Here is a 23,448-nt window from a genome sequence, read left to right on the forward strand (position 1 = left end):
TGCCTGCTTGGCCCAAGGCCCAGTGATGGGGGCTGAGGGAAGGAGCCAGACGCCAATTAAGACGTGACCGTGCCCTGAAGGGGCTCCTGGTACAGTTGGGGAAGTCGAGGCAGGTGTTTGTAGGAAAAGAAATGCAATGCCAGGGGTTGTCTGAGAGGGGCCAGAAGAGCTGCCCCAGCAGTTGTGGGGAGAGTGAAGGAGGGCCTGTCTTCCATACTTGGGCTGGAGAAATTTTCCAACAGAGGCACGGTTTGGATGGGTTCCTGGAGGATGAATTGGAATCTAATTTTCAAAAATATGTATAGGCTCGTATAGCTTTTTAGACTTGCAATGCTTTTTGTCCTACTTGATCTCTTGATCTTATTTTATTGGTAGTTGTTATTGTGTCCATTTTACAGATGAGAAGACTGAGGTTCAGAGAGATGTAGGTATTTGTCCAGGAGTGTCCAAAGCAGAGCTAGAATTCAACCCTAGATGTTGGGAGTGAACTAGACGTTTTTCTCACACACATGGCAGCCCCTGCCTCTGGCGGGAAAAGGCATGTTGAGGAGACAGAGGATGAACTGACCTGCCTGCAGGGAACCAGAGCCCTTGGGGTGAGGCCAGACCATGGGGTGCCCTGCATCCTGGGTGAGGAGGAAAGCGCAGAGATTCCTACAATAGTTAGGCCTGGGTTCAAATCCCAGCTCGGCCTCCAAACAGCCTCTGAAGGCACCTAGTGCCTCCAATGTCTTATGAAACACAACTTGGAAATCTAAGCTCCCCGGAAAAAGTGAGTCCACCCCTGTGAGGTTGGCCCGGGCACCGAACATGGTGAGTGCAGAGGCCAGCTCTGTGCCAGATGGTGTGGGCCGTGAGTTCAGGATGCACCCGCCCCCATCAAATAAAATAGCTCCCATTCATCAGGCACCTACCATGTGCCAGACACTGCCTGTGTTATCTCTATTAACACTCACAACAACCGAGGAAAGGATCCGTCATTACCCCATTTCATAGGTGGGCCTGCTGAGCACAGAGAGGTGAAGACACCGACCCGAAGTCCCACAGCTGGGAAGTGGCAGAGCCAGGACACTGTGTGACTCAGAGCCTCTCCCACCCCTGCACCTCGCTCCTGCTGCCACCAAACAGAGCCCCAGACTTGGGAGGCATCTTGGTGGGATTTCAGGCTGCAAGCCTGGCCCTGCTCCCAGGTGGGGCAGCCCTCACCTGTCCCCACGCGGACAGCTCTGTGACTCTTCTCTGCAGCTGTGCCCGCCTGGTGGGCTGGGTAAGGCTAACTGGGGACGTCTCTGCATTCCCCAGGGCCTTATCTTTCCTTTACATTAAAAAAAAAATTTTTTTTTTTGCTTTTAGTATGCAAAATTTTCCACCATCTGCGTTGCCTTTGGCAGAATATTTGCTGAAAATATCTCTCTTCCTCTCTAATTCCCGTAATTTCTTGGGGCTGTGGGAGCCTCCAAGCAGAGCCGCAGATGCTCACAAGGGCCTCCCAAGCTTACAGGCTGCTGGCTGTCCTTGTGCCAGGCAGGCAGATGTTGTGCGGCCCAAAAGTCACATCTCCCCGCCTCTCAACCAGAGTGGGGCACTGGGGTCTCTCCACTGATGGAACAAACCTGACCTGAAGTTGAATCCTAGGATTCAGACCCAGAGTGGCTGTCTAGGTTGGCCTCTTTTTGTGTGTGATGAAGCCCTGAGAGGTGTCCCCAGGGTCACAAAGAGAGATGGTGGCAGAGCAGAGGCAGGAAGCAGGTCCCCCAAATCCCGGTGCAGTGCTGTGAGGTCCAGTGGCCAGCATCCTGCCTGTCCCCTGGACCGTCCCAGGCAAGGTATCTCCACAAGCCAGCAGCTGCCACATGTTCTTTGAGGCAGTCAGGAAAGACTTTCCAAAAGGGAAGACTTCCCCCCACCTTCATGTACCAAAACTCTTGAGTTTCCATGGTGACAGTCAAATTGCAAATCCATCCAAGAGTGAGCCGGGGGAAAAAAAAAAAAAAGCTGGCCTCTCCCCAGAGAAGCAGGCATGGCTGGTGCCGGGGCTGTCCGCTTCTGAGGATGAGAGCTGGGCGGAGTGGGGCAGCCCTGCTGCGGCATGATGGGAAAATCTCAGGGACGCCAGGTCCCCAAGCAAGTGGTCCGGGGGCTCAAGCCACTGCAGAGGGGGAGGCGCCCCTCCTCCCTGCCTGCTGGCAGAGCCCGGGTGAATCCACTTAGTGACACCTCCTTCTTGGGGAAGCTATCGGGACAGTCTTCTCCCTGGTGTTTTCCCATTTTCAATCTGAAAATCAGACGTGGGCAGAATACAAGCGCTCGTCACTGACGGAACCATCCTAGACTCAGCCTTTGGGGAATTAGAGGAAAAACCTCAGCCTCCAGACACACAGAGTGTTTTCTTGAGGATGGAAGGGCAAGAGTCAAAAGATTTATGAGCCTAAAAGCTTTGTTAATAGACCTGGAAGATTTACGATTGCAGCTGCCGTGCAGGGGAAAAGGTGGCAGCGCAATCGAATGGCAAATTAGCCAAGGTTCGGGTTTTAACAGCAACATTTGGAGGGGGAGGAAGAAGAAAAACTTCTTCCCTTGCTGCCGGAGGAGTATTTGGATAAACAGCATTTGCACTGGGCTGTGTCCAGGGATGTTCTCCGCAGTGTCTCCTTGGTGCGTTTCTTTCCCACTGACATAAGTGCCGAGGCCAGGTGTCAACACTGCCGACTTCCTTGGGTTTATTCCTTTCGAGTGGGGTTTATTAGAGTGGACTAGAAATGGGATTGAGTTTGCACCACAGAGACCTCTAAGCTGAGGCTTGGCCCCCTGCTTGAAATCGCAGACACAGTGAGCAAGGATGCTTGAGCTGAGGGAGACGAACCCAAAAGGGATGAGTCGTTGGCTGGCTGCTTCTCTGCTCTGTGATGTCTTTGTGAGCTCAGTTGTCATCTGGGGCTGTTCCCCCCCCCCTTCCATGGCTGTGGCCCTTGTCTATAAAAGGAAACAAAAAAACAAGACAGCTGACTGTCACTTGGGGAGGTTTATTTTTTCTAAACCTTGCACAGCATAGGCACCAAGTGGGAACTAGGCAATGTGGCCCCCGAACCCCACCTCCAGCGTTGGTGCTTGGACGACACATACCCCTCCCAACAAAACATGCTCTCGCAACATAGCATAGCAGTCTTCTTGCGGCTTAAGCCCACTCCTAGCTCAACACTGTGCCCATGTACCACAGATGACAGAACAGGGAGCAGAGTGAAGAAATAGGGTGAATGAGTAGCCACCATAACCCGAGTCCTGGGATGTCCTTTCCCATCGTCTCCTTTCAGGCTCTTGGTATGCTGTGCCCTGTGGTATCTGCTCATCAGCACCAAAGAATCCAGGCCTTATTCCCATACCATGGAGCCCCGTGGCATGTCCCCTACCCCCCACTGCCTCAGCCTCATATTCTCCACCCTGCCCCAGAATTTTGAAGGTCCTGCATATCAAACATGGGGGAGACGGAACATTCCAAGTCAGGAAAAAGGAATAAATTATCCGTTAAGCGTCTCTGCCAAAGAGATGGGGAAACCAATGTGGAGAACGGTAACCGTGTTCCCCTCAGGGATTTCCCACTGCTTAACAGGCTGCTGGACACCCCCTCCTCCTGCTGCGGGAGGGGGCAGAATCCTCCCCAGTTCCTTTGCATCTGCCCCTAGGGAGACCTGGGGAGCTTCTTGCCACCTCCTGCCACCTCCCACTCCCTTTGTCTGAGGACCCACAGAGTTGGCATTTAGTCAGTCAGTGAATGAGCCAAAAATACGTAAATGCTTATAAAACCGATGCCCATAAAATCGGGTCTCGGTGGATTCATAATCAAAGAAACCCAGTCTGGGACCTAAAACGCGATTGCAAGATAAGTCAGGCCTTTACTTGCGTTTCTCAAATATTGTAAAGGGGGCATGTGGACCACAACCCCCCCATCCCCATCTCTTTTTGATTCTACGTCACAAGAGCCCAGAAAGCCAAAGCAGAACTCTTCCTTGAGGGCAAGAAGGGAAAGAAACAGCAGAAGAGGCAAAATCCTTGAGCAGACAGAAGAAAGGCAAAGCTGGAAGCAATCCTGTTAGCATCGTTCTTGCCCCACCCCCACGGATCAGGCTCTGCAGGAGAAGCACGCCAGCCTTGACTGTGGTGCAATTTGTCCCCTGCCCTCCAGGAACCTCTCGGTCTGCTGGGGGAAACACACACAGAACACTTAAAGCGGGAAGTAGCTGCTGCAGGTGTAGCAGAACACACAAGGCGTTCAGCCAGACAGGTGGGAGCCATAGGGAAGGCTTCCTGGAGGAGGTGGTACCCGAACTAAGCCAGAAGAAGAGAGGTGGGCAGGGCATTCTGGGTAGAGGGAAGCCAGTCCCTGCGGGAGGTGCTGACCGGCAGTTTGGCAGGAGCTCCAGGCCGCGTGGAGCCAGAGGAGCCCCAGATAGGAGAGCCAGTGAAACTGGCAAGATGTGGGGATGAGGGAGGGAGAAGAACCAATTAGTCATTAAAGCTTTCGAAGCACGGCTGCCCTGCTGTGGAAGCACAGGGTCAAGGATCTCTTAGGCTGAAGTGGTCAGCCAGCTCCAGCCCCTCTGGTTGCTTGGTTCTATGACTTGTGACTTTCTTAGCTGAAAGGTGACACAGGCTGAAGGCATGAAAACTTTCCAGAAGGCTCTAGGTCCAGGTGGAAGCTACATGGCCTAGGTCCTGCCATTTCCCTTCCTGGAACCACTGTGGGCTTCCCTAACTGACCAGACTCTCTCCCTGCTGGGCCTTAATGCAATTTCAGGATTCTCCTCTGCACGCTGCTCCAGAGGGGCCTAGAGCATCAGATGAAACCTATTAGCCGCCCTTGATATAGATTGATTTTGTTTCCAGTATCATCTCCCACCAAACATGTCTCTATGGCTCAGGTTTGTTCTACAGATCAAGTAAGATAATGCTTCCCAGGTGCCTAGCACAGTGCCTGGCAGAAAGCACTCAACTCCCTCCGTAACCAGCATATTGCATTCCTGGGGAAGACACGCTGACGCTTACCCCACCCGCTGAGTTAGTCACCTATGCGAGCTGGTTACCTGTGATCCCAAACCTTTCTGTGCGGTTATACTTGCTATTATAATTACATTATTTAATTAAATGTTATATAAATTGATGAAAAAAGTCAGAAAAGACACAGAGTCGTTTCATTAAAACCAAGACTTTGGAAAGACTTGGTAGAAGTCACTTGCTTAAAAAGGCTATTGAATTAGGTGTAGGCAGCACAACTGTAAAAAAAAAAAATGGGGGAAAGAAACGGAAAAATAGAGGATTCCTGCTTGCCCATGTCTTCAAGATCTGCTCCAATTTAAAGAAACTGAACCTGAGAATCACAATGCAATATAGATGCAGTTTAGACACAAAAGACCATGTGGGTCGATCTCAAAGAAGCACCCAAGCCCTCCATCAAAAGATTGGCGAATGGGGCTTCCCTGGTGGCGCAGTGGTTGAGAGTCCGCCTGCCGATGCAGGGGACACGGGTTCGTGCCCCGGTCCGGGAAGATCCCACATGCCGCGGAGCGGCTGGGCCCGTGAGCCATGGCCGCTGAGCCTGCACGTCCAGAGCCTGTGCTCCGCAACGGGAGAGGCCACAACAGTGAGAGGCCCGCGTACCGCAAAAAAAAAAAAAAAAAAAAAGATTGGCGAACGGATGTACATTTCTATGCTTAAAATTAAAATGGAGTTTAGTGTATGAATAGATCCTGTATTATGACTCCCACTGTTGACTAACCAGCCAAATATGGTTGCATTTAGTCCAGAAAAGAGGGTTTCCACCACAGCAGGTGCTCACTGTGGGAGCTCCCCCTCCCCTTCCCTTCCCTCTCCTGGGGTTCCAGCCCCACCAGCCATGCTCCTTCTGCATTCACAAGACCCCACTGGCAGTTGCTGGATGAGCTGGGATGAGAGCCCAGGCCTGCTGGCTCCCAGTTCAGTTCTTCTGGTGGAATCAGAGTGGTTACAAACACAGGTTGTGGAGCCAGCCCGCCAGAGTAAGAATCCCCCTGTGGGCAAGGGCCTCGGTTTCCTTGCCTGTGAAATGGGGACAATGCTATTTCCTATCTTGCAGGGTTGTTCTGAAGCTTCCTTGAGTTAGTGTATGTCAGGGGCCTGGAGCCCTCCATCAGGGTCAGCGAGGACTGGAATTATCCCTGCAGAGCATGGCCGGGCACCTTTAAATGTTGCCAGGTGCAGTTGGGCCTGCACCAAAGGGAGTAATCAGCTCCTCCCAGCAAGAGGGTTCTGATTCAGCCACAGGGAGGGGGTGATGGGTGGAGATGGCTGCCTGAGGACTGAGCCCTCCCTGCCGGTGCTGGTCATACTGGGCACCGCACCCCCGAGTCCCCACCTCCTCGCACCAGGACTCACCTCTTTGACTGACAGGAGTACCCTGCCATCCCTATCCCCGGACCACTGTCCCCGTGCCCCAAACACCAGGGCCGGCGGAGGTCCTATGCCACTTTGTCCTGGAAGGAAGAGGCCTGCCCTGGTCCCCTCTGTCTGACACGCCTGCCTGTGGTGGCCAGTGGGGGTGACCTCCTGTGCTGGTATCTCTTTTCCAGTGGTTTCCAGCGACAGTGACAGTGACTCAGATCTCAGCTCCTCCAGCCTGGAGGACAGACTCCCACCCACTGGGGTCAGGGACCGGAAAAGCGACAGACCCTGGGGGGAATCAGGTAAGTGTGGGAAGCAGCCCTATTTGTTTCCCAAGCCCCTGGGGCAGTGGCTTTGCTGCTTCCACAGGCTACCGCTCCCTAGTGGCTCCCCAGTGGCTGGGTCTGTGGACTTGTTCTAGATCCGGGAGGCAAAATGGGCCATCAGCTGGGAGGGCTAGGAGCTAAAGTGTTAGCACCACTCAAGAGCAGATAGAAAGGGGAGTTCCCTGCCGGCCTATGGTTAGGATTCCGGCTTTCACTGCCATGGGCCGGGTTCAATCCCTGGTCAGGGAACTGATCCCACAAGCTGTGTAGAGCAGCCAAAAAAAAAAAAAAACATATAGAAGGGAAGCTCAGGTATATATGCAGAGAAAGCCTGGGGACACATTTTCCATTCCTTATCTTTAGACACATGAAGGACCTTCCCAGGAAAAGGACCAGCTTCATTCAGAGTCACTCCAAAGGTTAGAACTGGGATACTTGCGTGACATTTCAGGCTGAATTTAATACCTAAGAAGAAAGCTTTTCAGTAACTGCCTCAAACTGGAAGGAAATGGAAGGCTGGGTGATCTGCCAGAACTGATACGGAAGGAATTCCTGCCGGGGGTGGCAGTCTGGACTAGGTCAGAGATGCCAATGCCTGGCACTCCTGTGCCCATGGCAGACATTACCAGTTGATCCCGGCACTCTCTCCCACAGAGCCTGACATGGCTTCGGAATCCTCCTCCATGCAGTTTTCCCAGGGACCAGTATCAGTAGGCGGGGATGCTGCATGAGGTGAAAACTGTCCCTGGACTAGATGATCTCTTAGGCCCCTTCAGACTGCAGATTCTCTCTTAGGAAAGCGTGGAGGACACTTACCTGCCAGCCTTGGTTGCTAGGGCAGGTTTTATACTCCTCACCTCCCACTACCGTAGCTCGTGTCCCCTCCACACCGGCTCTCAGCTGCGGCCAAGCGGGTCAGGAGATGGAAAGATGGAGTGCAGTCTGCAGGCCCCACCGCTGCTCTCTGGGCCGGGCAGGGGCTAACAGCCGTGTCTGAGTGAGGATTCTTTAGTCTGCAGAGGCAGCCGTGAATGTCCCTCTTATTGGGTTCACAGAAATTTACACGCTTCTCCACGACACCCTCCTTCTCCGAGGGCAGGACAGACTCGTCCTCACTGCCAGTTTTCATGTGGGTAACTACTTGTTCCTTAGTGAAATGACCTCAGGGCCCATTCGATTGCCTTTGTAGGTTGTGGGCCAGTCGGCAGTGGCCAGAGGGTGGGGTCCCGCTAGAACATGGCAGCCACGTGGATGGGGAAAGGGGGTGGCGGTTCCCAGGGGAAGGGGCTCTGGCAGACGGTCCCATCGATACAGGTCACAATTCCAAAGGAGGAGACTTCAGATCAGCTCCTTGTCAGGCTGAGATGGTCCCTGTCTCGGTGCAAGGCCCAAAGGACGCAGCCTTGAACCATTCATGGTTTCTTGCAGGTGGCAGCATGGAATCATCAAAGATGGGGCCTCCCCGCCCACCCAGCCACCTCTCAGGGAGCGAGCGCAGCCTGGCCATCGAGACGGGACCGGCTCTGCAGACCCACAGTGGGGGGCCCACCCAGGCCGGACCCAAAAGGCCACAGTGAGTACCAAGCTCCTCCTTCCATCGTACCCACCTCCTCTCTATCTGCGCCCCCCGGGGGGGTGTTTTCAGTTCTCTGCATTTTTGAGCCCTGTGCCAGGTGCCCGTCGAACAGAGGCAAGCCAGACCCATCCGTGCCCACAATGAACAGAAAGAGGGACCCAAAAGGACAGTGGTGACTGTCCCTATCCGTTCTCAGTAACTGTAACAATGGCCGTTTCCATCCTCTGCTTTATGAAATGTGTAATCTTTCAGAGCATTTCCCTTCCTGCCTAACAGTCACAGTAACTCTATTTTCAGAGCACCTGCTATTCTCCAGGCAGTGCGTGCCCAGCCTGGGCCGGGTGCGGTGGGGGACAGTCCCTGACCTCCAGAAACCTACTGCATAGCTGAGGAAGGCAAATCAGCTCACCCAAAACAGAGCCCAGGCCAGGGCAGGCCCAAATCCTAAGAGGGAGGATTCAGGACCCCTAGAGCTGACGGCATGGAGGCCGGCCTGTCCTTGCACTTCCAAGGTCAACTTTCGTTCTCTTGGCCAAATAGACAGGAGGCTCAGTATCCCCATGTGATGGATGTGGAAGCCAAGGGCAAGAGTCCAAGCTCCCACCGGCCCCGGCCAACCTGAGGTCACCATGCACTTGGGGGACAGGGGAGTCCTCGCACTCAAGCGGGAGAAAATTGTGCAGGTGCACGATCGGCGCCCAGCCTCCTTCCAGAAAGAAGCCCCAGCTGGACTTAGTGCGTCTACAACCAGAGGACCCATGGTGCACACTGCATGGGTCAGCACAGCAGCTGGTGCCCCTGCCGCGCACGGGGACGGCTGCAGGCCTGCTGGGCTGGGGAGTACCCCCCAGGAAACCCTGTGGGATCGCCCCTCCCCTCCCCTTTCCCCTCCCCTCCCTCCTCCTCCCTCATTTCCCCGCTCGATGGTCATGAGGGACAGAGACAGACTGTGACGCTGAGTGGGCAGGTCTCAGGGAGGGAGGCGCCGTGGGCGTGCACCCTCTCTCCCCTACCCTCGCCTCCTGCAATCCCCCCAGGGAGGGCAGTTTGGAATCAAGCAGGCCCAAGCTCCAGTCCCAGCCCTGCCATCCATACCCATGGGAACTTGGGCAAACCATCAGGTCGAACCACATGAAATTGCATTTTTGTAGATCAAAAACAGTTAAATATTGGCAAATCCGTAAGATTCAACCTAATATTTGATCTCTCAGTGCCCAGTTCCATTATCGCTGAAATGGGGACCACATCGTGTCCCTTGCAGGTTGCAGGGAGGGTAAGATCCAGGGTCCATGTGGGGTACCTACCTGAGTGGGTCTTCAGGAACTGTCCAGTAATCACGGGGCAGGCTGTGTGGCCTAGCACATAGACAGGGTTCCAGGGCTTAAGTTGTTACTTGGAAAGGACTGGCCTAGAGGAAGGTTGTATGTTCCCATGTCCATTTGCTCCTGCTGGCGTCCCAAGATCACCTGTGTTGACTAGCCCAGGTATCGATGGCCACACTGAAGCCCAGGGACTGGGCGACCTGCCTGCAATGGCACAGCACAGCGGAGCAGGGCTGGGCCCAGCATGCAGGTGCCCCCTGCCCAGCACTCAGCCGCCGGCCCTCCCGGGCAGCCCCCTGCTTAGTTTCAGACGGGGCAGCTGCTTCAGGCGCAGGCCGCTTCAGCAAGGAGTCAGCCTTCCCTGCATTTCATTCCCAAAGCTCACACTGTCACTGGGGTGGGACTCTGCCTCTGCTCCCCCTATAGTGGCCTTTTTTTCTCTCCCCCAAAGGTAGAAGGCACACCTGGGCGAGCCCCTGCTGCTGACGTGGGCTCCGACGGTCCCCTCTGCCTGCCCTGAGCAGAGGCGCGCTTGGTGCGTGGGGCAGACTTTCCAGTGGAAGAGCTTGAGAGAGAGAGAAAGCGCTGGAGCCAGACCCTACCCGGCTCCTTCCTGACCAGTCCCAGGGCCCTCCACCGCCAGCCCTGTCGGACGTGACCTCTGACTCGACAAACCAGTGTTTGCAAGGCTGAGTCTGCTTCCCCCAACCCAGTGCCTTTCTGCACCCCTTCTCTCCTGGGAGCCCCCCTCTCCACCGCCACCCCAGTCACTCCCCTCAGCTGTGACCTTTATTTATTGCCCCCAGCCCCACCCCCAGTCTACCCCTATGTTCATTTTAAGTTTGCTCTCGTCTTAGTTGGACTGGAAGGGCCTTCAGACCCACCTTCTGGGGCCTTCCCCTATGCACTGCAATTTCAGAGGGTGCCAGGTAGGGCTTTCTCCATATTGGTATTCATGGAAAAAGAAATCAGAGCCTGAGCGTGACCCTTCACACCTGAGCATGGCCCCCGGAGAGGAACCCAGAGCAGGTGGGATGAGAGATCCACCCATCCTCCCCCTTCCCCTGCGGCTCTGAACGTGGATGCGGCCTCCTCCCTCCCCACCCAGGAGCTGCTGTTGAACCTGGCTCTCGGTTAGGTTTCTTGGAAGCCCTCCTTGGCCTCCCCGAGGGCTGCTGGAGCTGGAAAGGGTTCTGGTGAACACTGTGAATTCACTCACTGGAGAGCAAGCAGCCTTCAGCTGAGCCCCCTGCTGGGCGTGAAGCTCCCTAAGCCATTAATCCACTCCCCTTCAGTAGGTTCAGTTTGGCAGAAAAACACTTAATTCAAAGTGTGGGCAGATGCTTCTGGAAAGCCTTTCCTGGAGGAGAGAGAATGCGTGATTCTGTGTGTATGGCGTCCACACCCCCCCTCCTGACCACCCCGGGCCTGGTCCTCGAAGGGCCTTCTTCTCCAGGCTCTCAGGCCCCCACCATTAGCCCTTTTGCCCTAGTCGCTGGCAGACAGTTAAAAAAAAAAAAAGTAATAAAAACACTGTTTCCCTGTGACAAGTTATGCTTCCGAATAAAAACAATAAAGATTAGAATTTGCATTGAGCCAGCGTGTTGATCAAAAGGCCACAATCACTTGTGTTTCTGAGATGCATCAGTAGAGAAATGGATGGAAGAAATGTGGTACGTTGGTTGCTGGAACACTTGCTAAGCCGCAGTAAAAGGAATGAGCTAGATCTGCGTGGGTTAGAAGGGCTCACAAGCCTAACGTTGAATGGGAAAAACAAGGCCATCTAAGTAGAAATAAAAAGTACAGATAATCAAAATGAGTCATATGAACTTACATGTAAATGTGTCAAAACGCGTGTAAAATGGGCAAGGATTTGTGGTTAAACACTGTGGACTGAACACATCTGTATTTCCTCTGTCTCCCCAAACCCCACCAAAATGACATAAAGGAATGAAAATGGCATGAACTGCAAAGATGGCAGCAGGTAAGAGAGGTCTGAAAACTTTGGAAGCTGGAAGAGTATAACTTGTTTAGTGCCAGCTTCCCCCACTCCCCAAAGTGTCTAAGAGAGCTGGCAACGCTTAACAAGCCCATTTTCTCTGCAGAATCCCCCACATGCTCAGAACATGGAGGGACCGGGTATCCCTAAGGCAGGAGTTCAAGATGGTGTGAAAATAGTATTGGTTGGAAGAAGTGGTTAGACCCGAGCCCAGATTGCACGTGACTGCCCTTCTCTGATCCTGGTAGAAGACAGGTGTACAGCTGGCCAAGGTTGAACTAGAAGGATTCTGGATTGGGAACCCCAAGACCAGCCAAAGGCTGGGGTGAAGCGATGGTTAATGGGGAGACCCTCAGCCCCCTTCCTCTGCTGACAGCTGGGCCTGTTCCCATCCAGCCACCCCAAGGCAGGACATTATTGAATTTCTCTCTGGGAAACTGAGCAAAGAGAAAAGACTGACAGATCCTGAAATTGACAATTCCCCAGTCTCTACCCAGTCACCACTATGAGGCCCCCATTCCCAAGCCCTACCCACATGTACAGAGCTTCCTGTTAGCTTTGTTGTGTTACAGTCATAGTGGCAACAGCCAGGGGCACCAGCAGTTGACCAAAACCAACAGCTCCAGTACACAGAAGAAAGGGGTCAGAGAACAGTCCTCTGAAGATATTTGCCCATGAAACAGGAAGAGAGTGTCATTTTTAAAAGGAAGTGTTAAAGCGCTTGAAAATTTTTTAAAAATATATAATAGCAGAAATTTTTAAAGGCATTAGAAGGGATGGAAGATGTGAGAAAATCTCCCAGAAGGTAAAACACCGAAACAAAGAAAAGTCAGGACCATTGGACAACCAAAACATCAGATCCATGCAGAAGGTCTAACCTCCAACTAATAGGAATTTCAAGCCAAGAAACAGAAAAGAGAGGAGAGAAAATTGTAGAAGAAATGATACAAGAATATCTCCTAGGACTGAAGGAAAGGAGCTTTCACAGAGCAAGAACCCACCAAGTGCCGAGCACAGTGACATAAAACCACAGCCGTGCGGTGGGCCACCACCATCGTGAGCTGCCATGTGGCAATACCTGTAGATGAAGATGCACCTGGCCTGCAGGTGCCGTGCAATCACCTGAAATCTTGCTAAAACAGATTCTCACCCACCGAGTCTGGGCCAGGGGCTGAGCATGTACGTCTATCAAGTTCCCAGATGAGGCTGCTGGCTAGAGGACCACATACCCTGAGGAATACTGGTCCAGAGCAGTGGTGGTCACCACTGACAGCTCATTGGAATCACTTGGCCAGCTTTACACACACTCATGCTGGATGCACCCCTAGAGATTCTGGTTTAATCAATTTGGGGCCCAGCCTTGACTCTAGGATTTTGTAAAGCTCCCCGGATGACTCCACGTGCTGGCAGAACCAAGAACCATTTCCCTACAGAAACTCTTCTATGTGTGCTCCAGAAGATGTGCACAGGATGTTTAGAGCACTACCTTTTTATTAGGTAAAAACTGGGGACAACCTGAATACCATCGACAGAAGACGAGATCCATAAATTGTGATATAATCAGGCCACGCTTAGTATAGATGACTCTCACAAACAATGCTGAGGAAAGAAACAGATGGCAGAAAAAATAAATATGTTATGACACCATCTATATAGAGATTTTAAAACATGCAAAAATGTTATATATTAACATATATTTTATGCAGTGGAAGAATAAAGAAATGCATAGGAAGGATAAACAACAGCTTTCAAGATACATCTTGAGAAGAAGAGGCACAAGGAACGGTTTCAACTTTACTGATAATGTTTCATTAATCTCAGCGATGGATAGATGGGTTTGTAATATTTATAATATTTCATTATATGTCATATTTGAATTATTTTTATATGTCTGAAATCTTTCAGAATAAAAATTTAGGGAACTATAGCAAGGCTTATCATGAAATTTCAGGACACCAGGATAAAAATCCTAAAGAAAAAAAATCCTAAGACCTTCCAAAGAGAACAAAATTTTTTGAAACATGTCATATACCAAGGGTCGGGGGTTAACATGGCTTTGAAATTCTCAAAGCAAATTTTGAAGCCAGAACACAGTGAAGAAGTATCTTCCAAATTCTGGCAGGAAATGATTTCTAATCTGGGTTTATATCCACCCAGATCTTAGTGACAGTAGAATGAAGATATTTTCAGACTTGTGAAGTTTTGTTTTGTTTTGTTTTAATTTACCTCCCATACATTCTTTCTCAGGCAGCTACTACAGGATGTGCTCCAGCCAAACAAGGGAGAAAACCAGGACACAGGAACACAGGAAACTGAGGATGCAACAGAGGAGAGGGGCAAAGACAGGCCCCAGGATGTTGGCAGTGGCTGTGTGTGTGGGCTAGAGGCCAAGGCCAGCCAGCCCAGATTGGAGCATGAGGGCAGGAGAGATACCCAAGGATGTACAAACAGGATAAGAAGCATACCTGTGTTGGAGAGATTGAATATGATATCATGATATTCTATATCATGACATATAATATATAAAACTGAAAAATCAAGAAGTAGAATCAGCATGAGATTTCAGTACAAAGGTAAACACCAGCAGACATGGCTGAGTTCTAAGTGTTGCCTAGAGAGGGACTTGGGTTGGGGATGGGGGGGGGCAGGAGATTGCTGCCCTATGTTATAAACTTTATAGTACAGTTTTTAACTTTGTACCAAATTATATTTCTAACAATGGAATTTTTGTGGAAAAATATGTATCAAACAGGATAAACTCGTGGGATGTGGGTGAGAGCCCCGGAGCCATAGCAGGAAAGTAAGATAAAGAGGCGATGAGGACCTGCCTGGCAGAGAAAATGCAGCTCCAGAGGTCCCTGTATCCAAATGCCCAGCCTGTAAGGGGCTGTTGCCTCTGCCTCCCGGCTCTCAGGAACCTCTGTGCTGGGACCGACACCCCCTTTAGACTCCTCAGACCTGATATAGCACAAGCCACCACACTCGCTCCCACTAGAACCCCGTGCCTGGACCAGACCTAGTTTAGGAGAAGGACCCAATCCTTACAGCCTCCAGGGGGAATTCCAAGTGTGTTTCCTAGAGATGTGTCCCAGGGTTGATGGGGCTCTGAAGCAGTTTCATCATGTGTTAACCCCGGAAGCTTTCAGCTTTAGGGCACAGATGGGATGCAGATACCCCCACCAGGGTCTGGGAGCTGCCAGGAGTCAAGGGTTCTTGGTGGCGGTTCTGGGAACCAAGAAATCCTTGCTTTCTGAGTCTCAAGCATCCAACTTACCAATTAACTTTTGAACCTGAGACTCTCGCAGTTAGGGATGGAGGATGTTCTGTGTCATCTGTAAAAATCATGGAGTGCAGAAACGACTTGATTTGTCCCACATGTTGGATAACCCAAGTAGTCCCTAAAAGAGACCACATGAACTTTGGATACCTGATTTTGAATCCCCAGCTCTACTACTTAGCACCTGAAATGATGGGTACTTCTCTGTCTCAGCTTCCTCATCTGTAAAATGGGGATAATACTTCCTTCACAGGATTGTTGTGGAAATTAAAAACTCGAAAGCACCTGTAAAACTCCTACCACTGCTATTAGTCATGACTCCCATAGGATTCAGACGTGGCCCTTGCCTCAAGAGTTGTTTAGATGACGTAAGAAGGTAAGTGCAGTGGCTGCATGGAGCCTGGGACACAGCAGATGGTCATGCGCTTCCCCTCGGGGAATAATGGTTCATCTATCCAGTGTTGACTGGGCAGCTGCTGAAGTGTCAAGTGCAGTGCTAGAGGCTGAGGTTCCGTAGTGGCCCCCACCCTTCTGCAGCATCGAAGTCACCCGGTGGGCTTGTTCAGACACAGGTCACTGGGCCTCACCCCAGAGCTTCTGGCTCAGAGGTCCGGGGGGGGCTGAGAACATGCATTTCAAGTTCCCAGGCGATGCTGATGCTCCCCATCGGGAGACCAACTTTTTTTTTTTTTTTTTTGGCTGCATTGGGTCTTCGTTGCTGTGCGCGGGCTTTCTCTAGTTGCAGCGAGCGGGAGCTACTCTTTGTTGTGGTGTGCGGGCTTCTCATTGCGGTGGCTTCTCTTGTTGCAGAGCACGGGCTCTAGGCGCACGGGCTTCAGTAGTTGTGGCACGCAGGCTCAGTAGTTGTGGCTCGTGGGCTCTAGAGTGCAGGCTCAGTAGTTGCGGCTCACGGGCTTAGTTGCTTCGCAACACGTGGGATCTTCCCAGACCAGGGATTGAATCCATGTCCCCTGCATTGGCAGGCAGATTATTATCATTATTATTTTAATTTCTTTGGTTGCGTTGGGTCTTCGTTGCTGCATGCGGGCTTCCTCTAGTTGCATTGAGCGGTGGCTTCTCTTATTGCGGATCACAGGCTCTAGACGAGCGGGCCTCAGTAGTTGCAGCACATGAGCTCAGTAGTTGTGGCTCGCGGGCTCTAGAGCGCAGGCTCAGTAGTTGTGGCGCACGGGCTTAGTTGCTCCGCAGCATGTGGGATCTTCCCGGACCAGGGCTCAAACCCGTGTCCCCTGCACTGGCAGGCGGATTCTTGACCACTGCACCACCAGGGAAGTGCAGGAGAACAACTTTGAAGACCCATGGATCTAGTGGAACCAGTTTACCTGTGTCTCCCTGGACTGACACCCCTAGACCGACCCAGGCAGGGGAGCGGCGGGCGGGTGATGAGGACCGGGCTGGCGGAGAAAACACAGCGCCCCACTGGACGAGGAGACAAGCCTGGGACCGAGTGCTGCTGCCACACGCCACCCCTGGACAGAGGCCCCGCCCCCGGCTGCTCCTTAGCCCTGAAGCAAAGAGCGTCCACAGGCCCAGCAGGTGAGAGTCACTTCCACCCACAAAGAAGGGGGCTGGCACCTTTCCCGAAGGAGAAAACGCCCACTTTCTGGCATCACATCCCTAGGTTCCCAGAAGCCTGAAATCTCTATCTCTTCCTGTTCCTGCCTTTCCGGTGAACTGTCTCTGACGTGTTCTCCCCGAGTGCCAAGCCGGGGAGCAGCAGGCAGTGGAGAGGAGAGCTGCCCGGCTGGAGGCCCATCAGGGACCCCAGGCGGTGCCCTCCCTCGCTTCCCTCACAGCTCCCGCCTCCTCACGCCACTTTGTTTGCCGACAACAAACAGAGCCCTCAATTCCACTGAGCCAGGGCCCGGGAGAGATGAAGCATTTTGCTGTGTAATAATCGTCACGGCCAACATCTGTTGAGTCAGGCACCTGCTGCATGCTTTAGGGCTCCTCACCCACCTGTGCAGCAGATACTTCTAATGTGCCCATTTTACAGAAGAGGAAACTGAGGCCCAGGGAGGTCAAGAGTGCCTGTATTTGAATGCAGAGCAGTCAGATGCCAAAGACCATGCTGGGTTGAGCAGGGGGGCGCGGTCTGGTGAGAACAAATCAGGATTCAGTGCGGCGATGGAGGTATGTGCAGGCAGAGAAAGACGCAGATCATAATGTATAGATGAGTAGGATAAAGTCAGCCCCTTGTCCCACTGGGGTATTTTCCTTCTGCCAATTAACACGTGAGAATAAAGTTCAGTCGCTACACAGAGATTTTGCCCCCATGTTGGACGCTGTCTCATGCCCCGCGAGGCTGAGCACACGCCATGCTCTCCTGAGTCCTCCCTTATCGGGAGACCCGGGGTAGGCTCAGGGAAGCAGTTGTCTTTTCAGGCCTGTATGAGCAGGAGGATTTGCCTTAGAGGGTTTCCAGGAGCTTCCATCAATCAAATAGCTTCTCAGCGCCTTTGGAGCCAGAGCCTGTCTCTGGACTGACCTGCAACTCCTCCCAGGGCTGTGGGAGCCGCACCCGAACATGACCCCTGAACTCCAGGACTGGGAGCTGCAATCCCACAGTCCCCAACCCATCTCAGCTGTCAAACCTCCACACCTGTCTTGTCTTCCCACGCCACCTGCCCCTCTTTCCTTTATTCTCTTTATTTTTTTTATTGTGGTAAAATACACGTAACATACATTTTAACCATTTTTAAGTGTACGGCTCAGTGACATTAAATCCATTCACTTTGTCGTGCAGCCATGACCACCATCATCCCCAGAGCGTTCTCATCGTCCCGGAGTGAACCCTGTGCCCGTTAAACACTAACTCCCCATTCCTCCCTCCCCACCCCCAGGCAGGCCCGCTCTACTTTCTGTCTCTATAACTTAACTACTCTAGGTACCTCATGTAAGGGGACTCATACAGTGTTTGTTCTTTTGTGTCTGACTTATTTCACTTAGCTTAGTGTTCCCAAGGTCCATCCATGTTGTAGCCTGTGTCAGAATTTCATTCCATTTTATGGCCGAATAATATTCCACTGGGTAGATCACATGGTTTCTCCACTCATCTGTTGATGGTCATTTGTGTTTTTTCCACCTTTTGGCTATTGTAAGACTGTTATGAACATTGATACACAAGTATCTGTTCGAGACCCTGCTTTTAATTCTTTTGGGTGTATTGCTGGATTACGTGGCATTGCTAGATTAGGTGGTAGTTCTACACTTAACTTTTTAAGGAATCACCACTGTTTTCCACGGCCGCTGCACCATTTTCTATTCCCACCAGCAGCGCATGAGGCTCTGCCTTTCCTTCTAATGCAGGATGCTGTCCTGCATCTCTCTGCCCCCTGTGGCTCATGGCATGGGGAACAGCAGTCACCCAGGGACCTCAGCAGCTCCCTCGATGGCTGGAGCCTGACTGGCCTCAGTGCTGGCCTCACGGGCACATGCACAACCTGTACAGTCACACAGGGCCTCACACTCAGTTTCAGGCTCTGCTGTCACTGTCTCGAAATTCTCAATCACGTTGAACAGGGGGCCCCACGTTTTCATTTTGCACTGGGCCCCACAAATTGTGTAGCTGGTCCTGGCCGGCCTGGCTGTTCTTTCTGTGTGCAGACCCAGATGCACAGTCAGGGCCTGACGGGGAGGATCCTCACACGGTCTGCTGAGGGGCGGCCTGGGGGCACCAGTTGTCTGGCCCTGCTGCCAGCCCATCTATGAGATGAGACAACTGGACTAAATAGTTTTCTAATTTTGTTCTCCAGAGGTCCCTTGGGAGGGGGTGGAGAGATGGGAAGTCCCAGGGGCAGGGGTGGGACCCATCCTCACCCCTACTGCCAAAAGAGGGGCTCCCTTTGACCTGATCTCTCTATGTGGTTCTGCAGCAGGAAGGAAGCCTCTGGAAACTGACCAAGCTGTCTGGATCCTCCACCCCAGGCCGCCCCAGCCCTGTGCTCTGCCCCCAGGGAGGGAGAGAAGCCTCCGGCATAAGGAGACCAGGTGGAGAGCCCCGCAGTGGGAGAGGTGGCCCAGGCACCAGCCAGAAATGCACTGGGAGGGGCCCTTGCCAGGGGAGATGGACAGCACGCACATGCACACGCACACGCACACACACACAGAAAGATCCGACCGTTTACAAAACGTGTGACAAGTCGGTTCAAATTGCTCATCTGCAGGGCCAGCAAAGGCTCTTCTGCACACGGGAGGGATGAGACTAAAGGAAAACCTGGCACTGGCCTTGTCCAGACACACACGGGCAGAGCCCCCCGCAAGGCTGTCCCCTGCAGTGAAGGGCCTCGGTGCTCTAGTGTCCTCGTCCCTGTCCCTTCACCCCCAGCTGACCAGGGATCCGACCTGCATGCGCCCAGCCCCGCCCCCCAGGTTGCCTTGTACAGAAAGCCAGGGAGAGCCTGGCGGCTCGTCAGTACCAGGAGATGGGGAGGGGAGAGGCGGTGGGAGCTGGAAGAACCCTGGGAGACCTGGACAAGATGCCCCCAAGGCCTCACCGAGACAGGCCGAGCTCTGAGCTCTTTGATGCAGACCGCAGGATGTCTGCAGCTGCTTCAGTGCCAATTACTGGAGAAATAATTCAGCGTGCTCACCCCCTGCCTCTCAGCAGACACTCTTTGGGGACATTTTAAATCTGACTGGACCTGCTGAGCAGCTTCTCCACCTCTCTGCCCAGGGGAAAAGGGAACCTAAAGCTGGGTTTGTCATCCCTGCCCCCTGCCCGAGGCAGAGCCTGCTCAGATCAGCACCCTGCGTGCCTGCCGCCTGGGCGCTGCCTCTAGATGAGTTGCAGCTGAGCTGGGTTCCCTAGAGTCCGTCCCCCCACCCCTACCCCCACCCCCATCTCCTTAAAGGCAGGGTCATGGCTTATGCATCTTTGAGTCCCTTGTTATCTGTCAAGAAATATTGCTGGGTGGAGAGATGGGTAAACGGGGAGGGAGGTGGATAAGTGGGCGGACAGGGTGGAGGGAGGGAGGCAGGGAGAGAGGAAGGGAAGGATGGAGGGAGGGAGGGGGAGAGAGGGTGGGACGGGGGAGGAAGGGAAGGATGGAGGGAGGGAGGGAGGCAGGGAGAGAGGAAGGGAAGGATGGAGGGAGGAAGGGGGAGAGAGGGTGGGATGGGGGAGGAAGGGAAGGATGGAGGGAGGGAGGGAGGCAGGGAGAGAGGAAGGGAAGGATGGAGGGAGGAAGGGAAGGATGGAGGGGGGGTGGATGGGTGGAGTGTTGGGCAGATGGATGGAAAGATAAGTGAATGATTGTTGTGTGTGGACCCGTGTACTGAAAGACAAGAGAGGATGGACAGAAGGATGGACTGCTGTCCTGAGGGAGGACGGATGGATGGATGGATAGAAACACTCCCAAGTCCAGGGCCCGTCTGTTCTCCCTCCCTAGGGAAAGGCCAGCAGATCAGTAGCCTACACTTTCCACAAGCTGTGGGGTCCCCTGCCTCGGGCTCACTCAGTTCCAAGCAGCTGCTAGGCTCCCAGGGAAGAGCCGATGTTGAGACAAACCCGGGCTGCTGAGGACCCGGCCTTTGGAGCCTCCATTAGTACCCTGCCCGGGCGCCAGGCCTCCAGGCCCCAAAGCAGCTGCTGCCTGGGGTGTGGCAGGAGCAAGTCCGGCTGCCCATCTGGCTGCACCCCTCTCCTCACTGTCCTGACTCTGCTGCCTCCAGAGCGTGTGGGTACAGACAGGTTGCCTTTGCCAGCAGGAGCCTCGGTTTCCCCATTAAATAAAAGGTTGAACCAGCTGTGCTCCAGGGTCTTCTGGCCCTGAAGGTGGTGACTTTGTAGCTCCGGGGTGAGAACCAGCCTGGGGCAGGTGTCACCTGGGAAGGAGGGCTCCCTCAATGGTAGCAGCTCCGCTACAGGGGCCGGAGCGCCAGGAGGGAAATCAGGGGGAGACCAGGAGCATTGTCTCTGAAAGAGCCAGGGAAGGGAGCCCTGCACAGCCAGAACAGATCCGCAGTGTGGCCTTTCCCCACTCTGAGGTCCTTCCCAGTCTAAACAGATCATTCAACACAGTTCATGTGCAACAACCTGCTTTTATCTGAATGGTTGGCCCCACCATTCTTGGGGAAGGAACTGTCTTTGTTTAGGAAAATACTCTTTTTTTTTTTTTTTGCAGTATGTGGGCCTCTCACTGTTGTGGCCTCTCCCGTTGCGGAGCACAGGCTCCGGACGCGCAGGCTCAGCGGCCATGGCTCACGGACCCGGCCGCTCCGCGTCATGTGGGATCCTCCCGGACCGGGGCACGAACCCGCGTCCCCTGCATCGGCAGGCGGACTCTCAACCACTGCGCCACCAGGGAAGCCCGGAAAATACTTTTTAAGGCTGATTGTGGATGATCCTGAGAACATAGTCTAACCGGGGCCCAAGTCCCCAGAAGAGATAGAAATGAACAGGAATTTAGAGGAAGGAACAGAGGTCAGAGAGTGATGCCAGAGAGAGAGGGTGAGGCTGGGGATCCCTGAGTGAAGCCGCCCCTGCCCCACCACATGGCCACACGCCCCCAAGGGGGCCGAAGGACTGGCCTGTCTTGTTCCCTGTGATGCTGTTTGCTCTGCAGTGATATAAGCCACTCCCACCCCACCTGAAACATTCACAGTGTCACCTGCACACCCACGTACCTTGTGGAAACGGATTTGGGGGAAGAAGGGACTGAATTTCACATCTGAGTCTCTGTGGTTCAGAATCTTAGTATGGAAATGATATCCAGTCCGCAATACGGAGTCAACCCGGCCAAAGCAAAACCCCTGAGCCAGAGGTGATGCAAATACCCCAGGTTTTGCAGAAACCTTAGCAAAGGCTTCAGCCTTTCCCAGAGCACCTAAGTGGACTTTGAAGGCTCCGCCGCTGGATCTGAGGAGCATGGAGACCGCAGCCGGGATGACCGCCCGTCCCAGTGTCCCCGCACCTAAGGGATTTCCCAGGATGCAGGACTTTTGGTGTCAAAGCCTGGAAAGGTCCCAGGCACACTGGGAAGGGTTGCTCACCGTAAACAGCTGACATCTGGGTCCCACGGGCCACACTGGATGCTAGACTAAGCCCCTCACACGCTTCACCCCCATTAGTCCTGACGACAGTGGGAGGCAGACATATTCCTCCCACTTCTCAGATGAGAAAACCGAGGCTGGGAAAGGTTAAGCCACTTGCACGAGATAACACAGCTAGCACGTGGCAGGGCGAGGATTCGAAGCCCAGCCCCCTACTCTGAAGCTCGTGCTCATCTACGTGGTCCCCTGAGGATTCTCCACTTGTCGAAAACTGAACTCAGCATCCTCGAGCAGCCTTACTCTGTGCCCTGGTCCGGGGCATGGGTCTAGAGCCCTCTAGTTTTCTGGAACCACCCGCCTTCCTGCCAATGGCTTTGCCTTCCTTGGGCCCCCTGGCTGTGGGTCCCAGCAGGCCTCTGCCGTCCACACCCATCAGCCCAGCAGAGCCCTGTGGAACTCCACCACACACCCTCCTCTGGAGTCAGAAGAAACAAAAATGCCCCCTCCTTCCTGCCCTGGTTTTTATCAGCCCCCCTCCCCACTGTGTTCCTTTCCCTGCCCCCCATCTGCTGGCAGTACCTCCCTCATCCGCTCCTAGGAGGGAAGCAGTATTTCCCACCCAGCCCAGGGATTTCCAAGCTGGGAATTCAAACAGTGCAGCGTGGAACAGGCTCAAACAGAGTCAGCTAATGGAAATAACAAGATGAAAAATTATTCCAGGGAAAGAGCGATTTTACTTATATCCTGCTTGACTCAGAAAACACTGTGATTGCAGTAGAAATTGGAGGTGTCAGAGCTGGTATCTGGGGAAAGAGAAGTGAAAGCATTCTGCTTGCCACCGTCCGCGCAGCCCCAGGGGTGAGAGAGAATGTGAGGTTAATCCCAGGCCTGGCGCACAGCCGGGCCCAAGCAGGGGTGTCCTCCCTAGAAGCCCCAGGTGGCAGGACTTGCCACCAGCTGGCTGAAGAGTCAAGGGCAGAAAGCCCAGGCCCTGGAGTCAGACAAAGCTGTGTTCTTTTTCCAGCTCTGGCATCCACTGGCTGTGTGACCTTAGGCAAGTAACTTAACCTCTCTGAGACTCCGTCTCCTGAAGGTAACAGTAGAGGGGATTACACAAAGTAATGCATGACACCTGCTCGGACTGGTGCCTCAGGCATGATAACAGCGGTAAATGCCCTGCCTCGCCTGCTCTCTCTGGCTGCGCTCACTCCACATGGTCAGTGGGGGGACAGAAGAGCTCCCAGTCTCCGGGTGCAAGCACCAGCAGGGGAGGCTGGGAAATGCAGTTGGACACATGACCCTGGGACCATCTGAGGTACCAGGCCCGTGCCAGGAGGCAGCTCCCCCAGGTAAGCTCCGGCCCCTGCACAGCACTGCTAATTTGGCAGGGGGAGGGGGAGGGCTGTCTGACCCCACCTCCCACCCAGCCCAGGCACGCACCCTGTAGTGTTCTCCACTCTCTCGGAAGCTTCCAGACAGCTGAAGTTTATCCTTTCCCTTGTCTGTTTGGTTTCGGTTTTGTG

The 23,448-nt window shown here is 53.4% G+C and overlaps 1 protein-coding gene across 7 annotated transcripts in view; it reads left to right on the forward strand.

Moving 5' to 3' along the window:
* The window catches only part of RPH3AL (rabphilin 3A like (without C2 domains)), a 155,501-nt gene extending 134,362 nt beyond the window's left edge, over positions 1–21,139 (forward strand). For 5 of the 7 annotated variants that reach the window (XM_070044553.1, XM_030861883.2, XM_070044556.1 and 2 more), the window contains 7 exons: positions 6,600–6,713; positions 8,166–8,310; positions 10,087–14,207; positions 15,165–15,287; positions 16,174–16,468; positions 18,808–18,922; positions 21,058–21,139. In XM_070044553.1, coding sequence (XP_069900654.1) covers positions 6,600–6,713; positions 8,166–8,310; positions 10,087–10,090 — 263 coding nt within the window. In that variant the 3' untranslated portion in view covers positions 10,091–14,207; positions 15,165–15,287; positions 16,174–16,468; positions 18,808–18,922; positions 21,058–21,139. Of the gene's footprint in view, positions 1–6,599; positions 6,714–8,165; positions 8,315–10,086; positions 14,208–15,164; positions 15,288–16,173; positions 16,469–18,807; positions 18,923–21,057 lie in introns of those variants that run through there. The other 2 variants (XM_070044552.1, XM_060291248.2) reach the window with 2 other exon arrangements.
* The last annotated feature ends 2,309 nt before the right edge of the window (positions 21,140–23,448 follow it).

The sequence above is a fragment of the Globicephala melas genome, chromosome 20 (genome assembly GCF_963455315.2).
Source record: "Globicephala melas chromosome 20, mGloMel1.2, whole genome shotgun sequence".
In the NCBI taxonomy this organism is placed as follows: Eukaryota; Metazoa; Chordata; class Mammalia; order Artiodactyla; family Delphinidae; genus Globicephala; species Globicephala melas.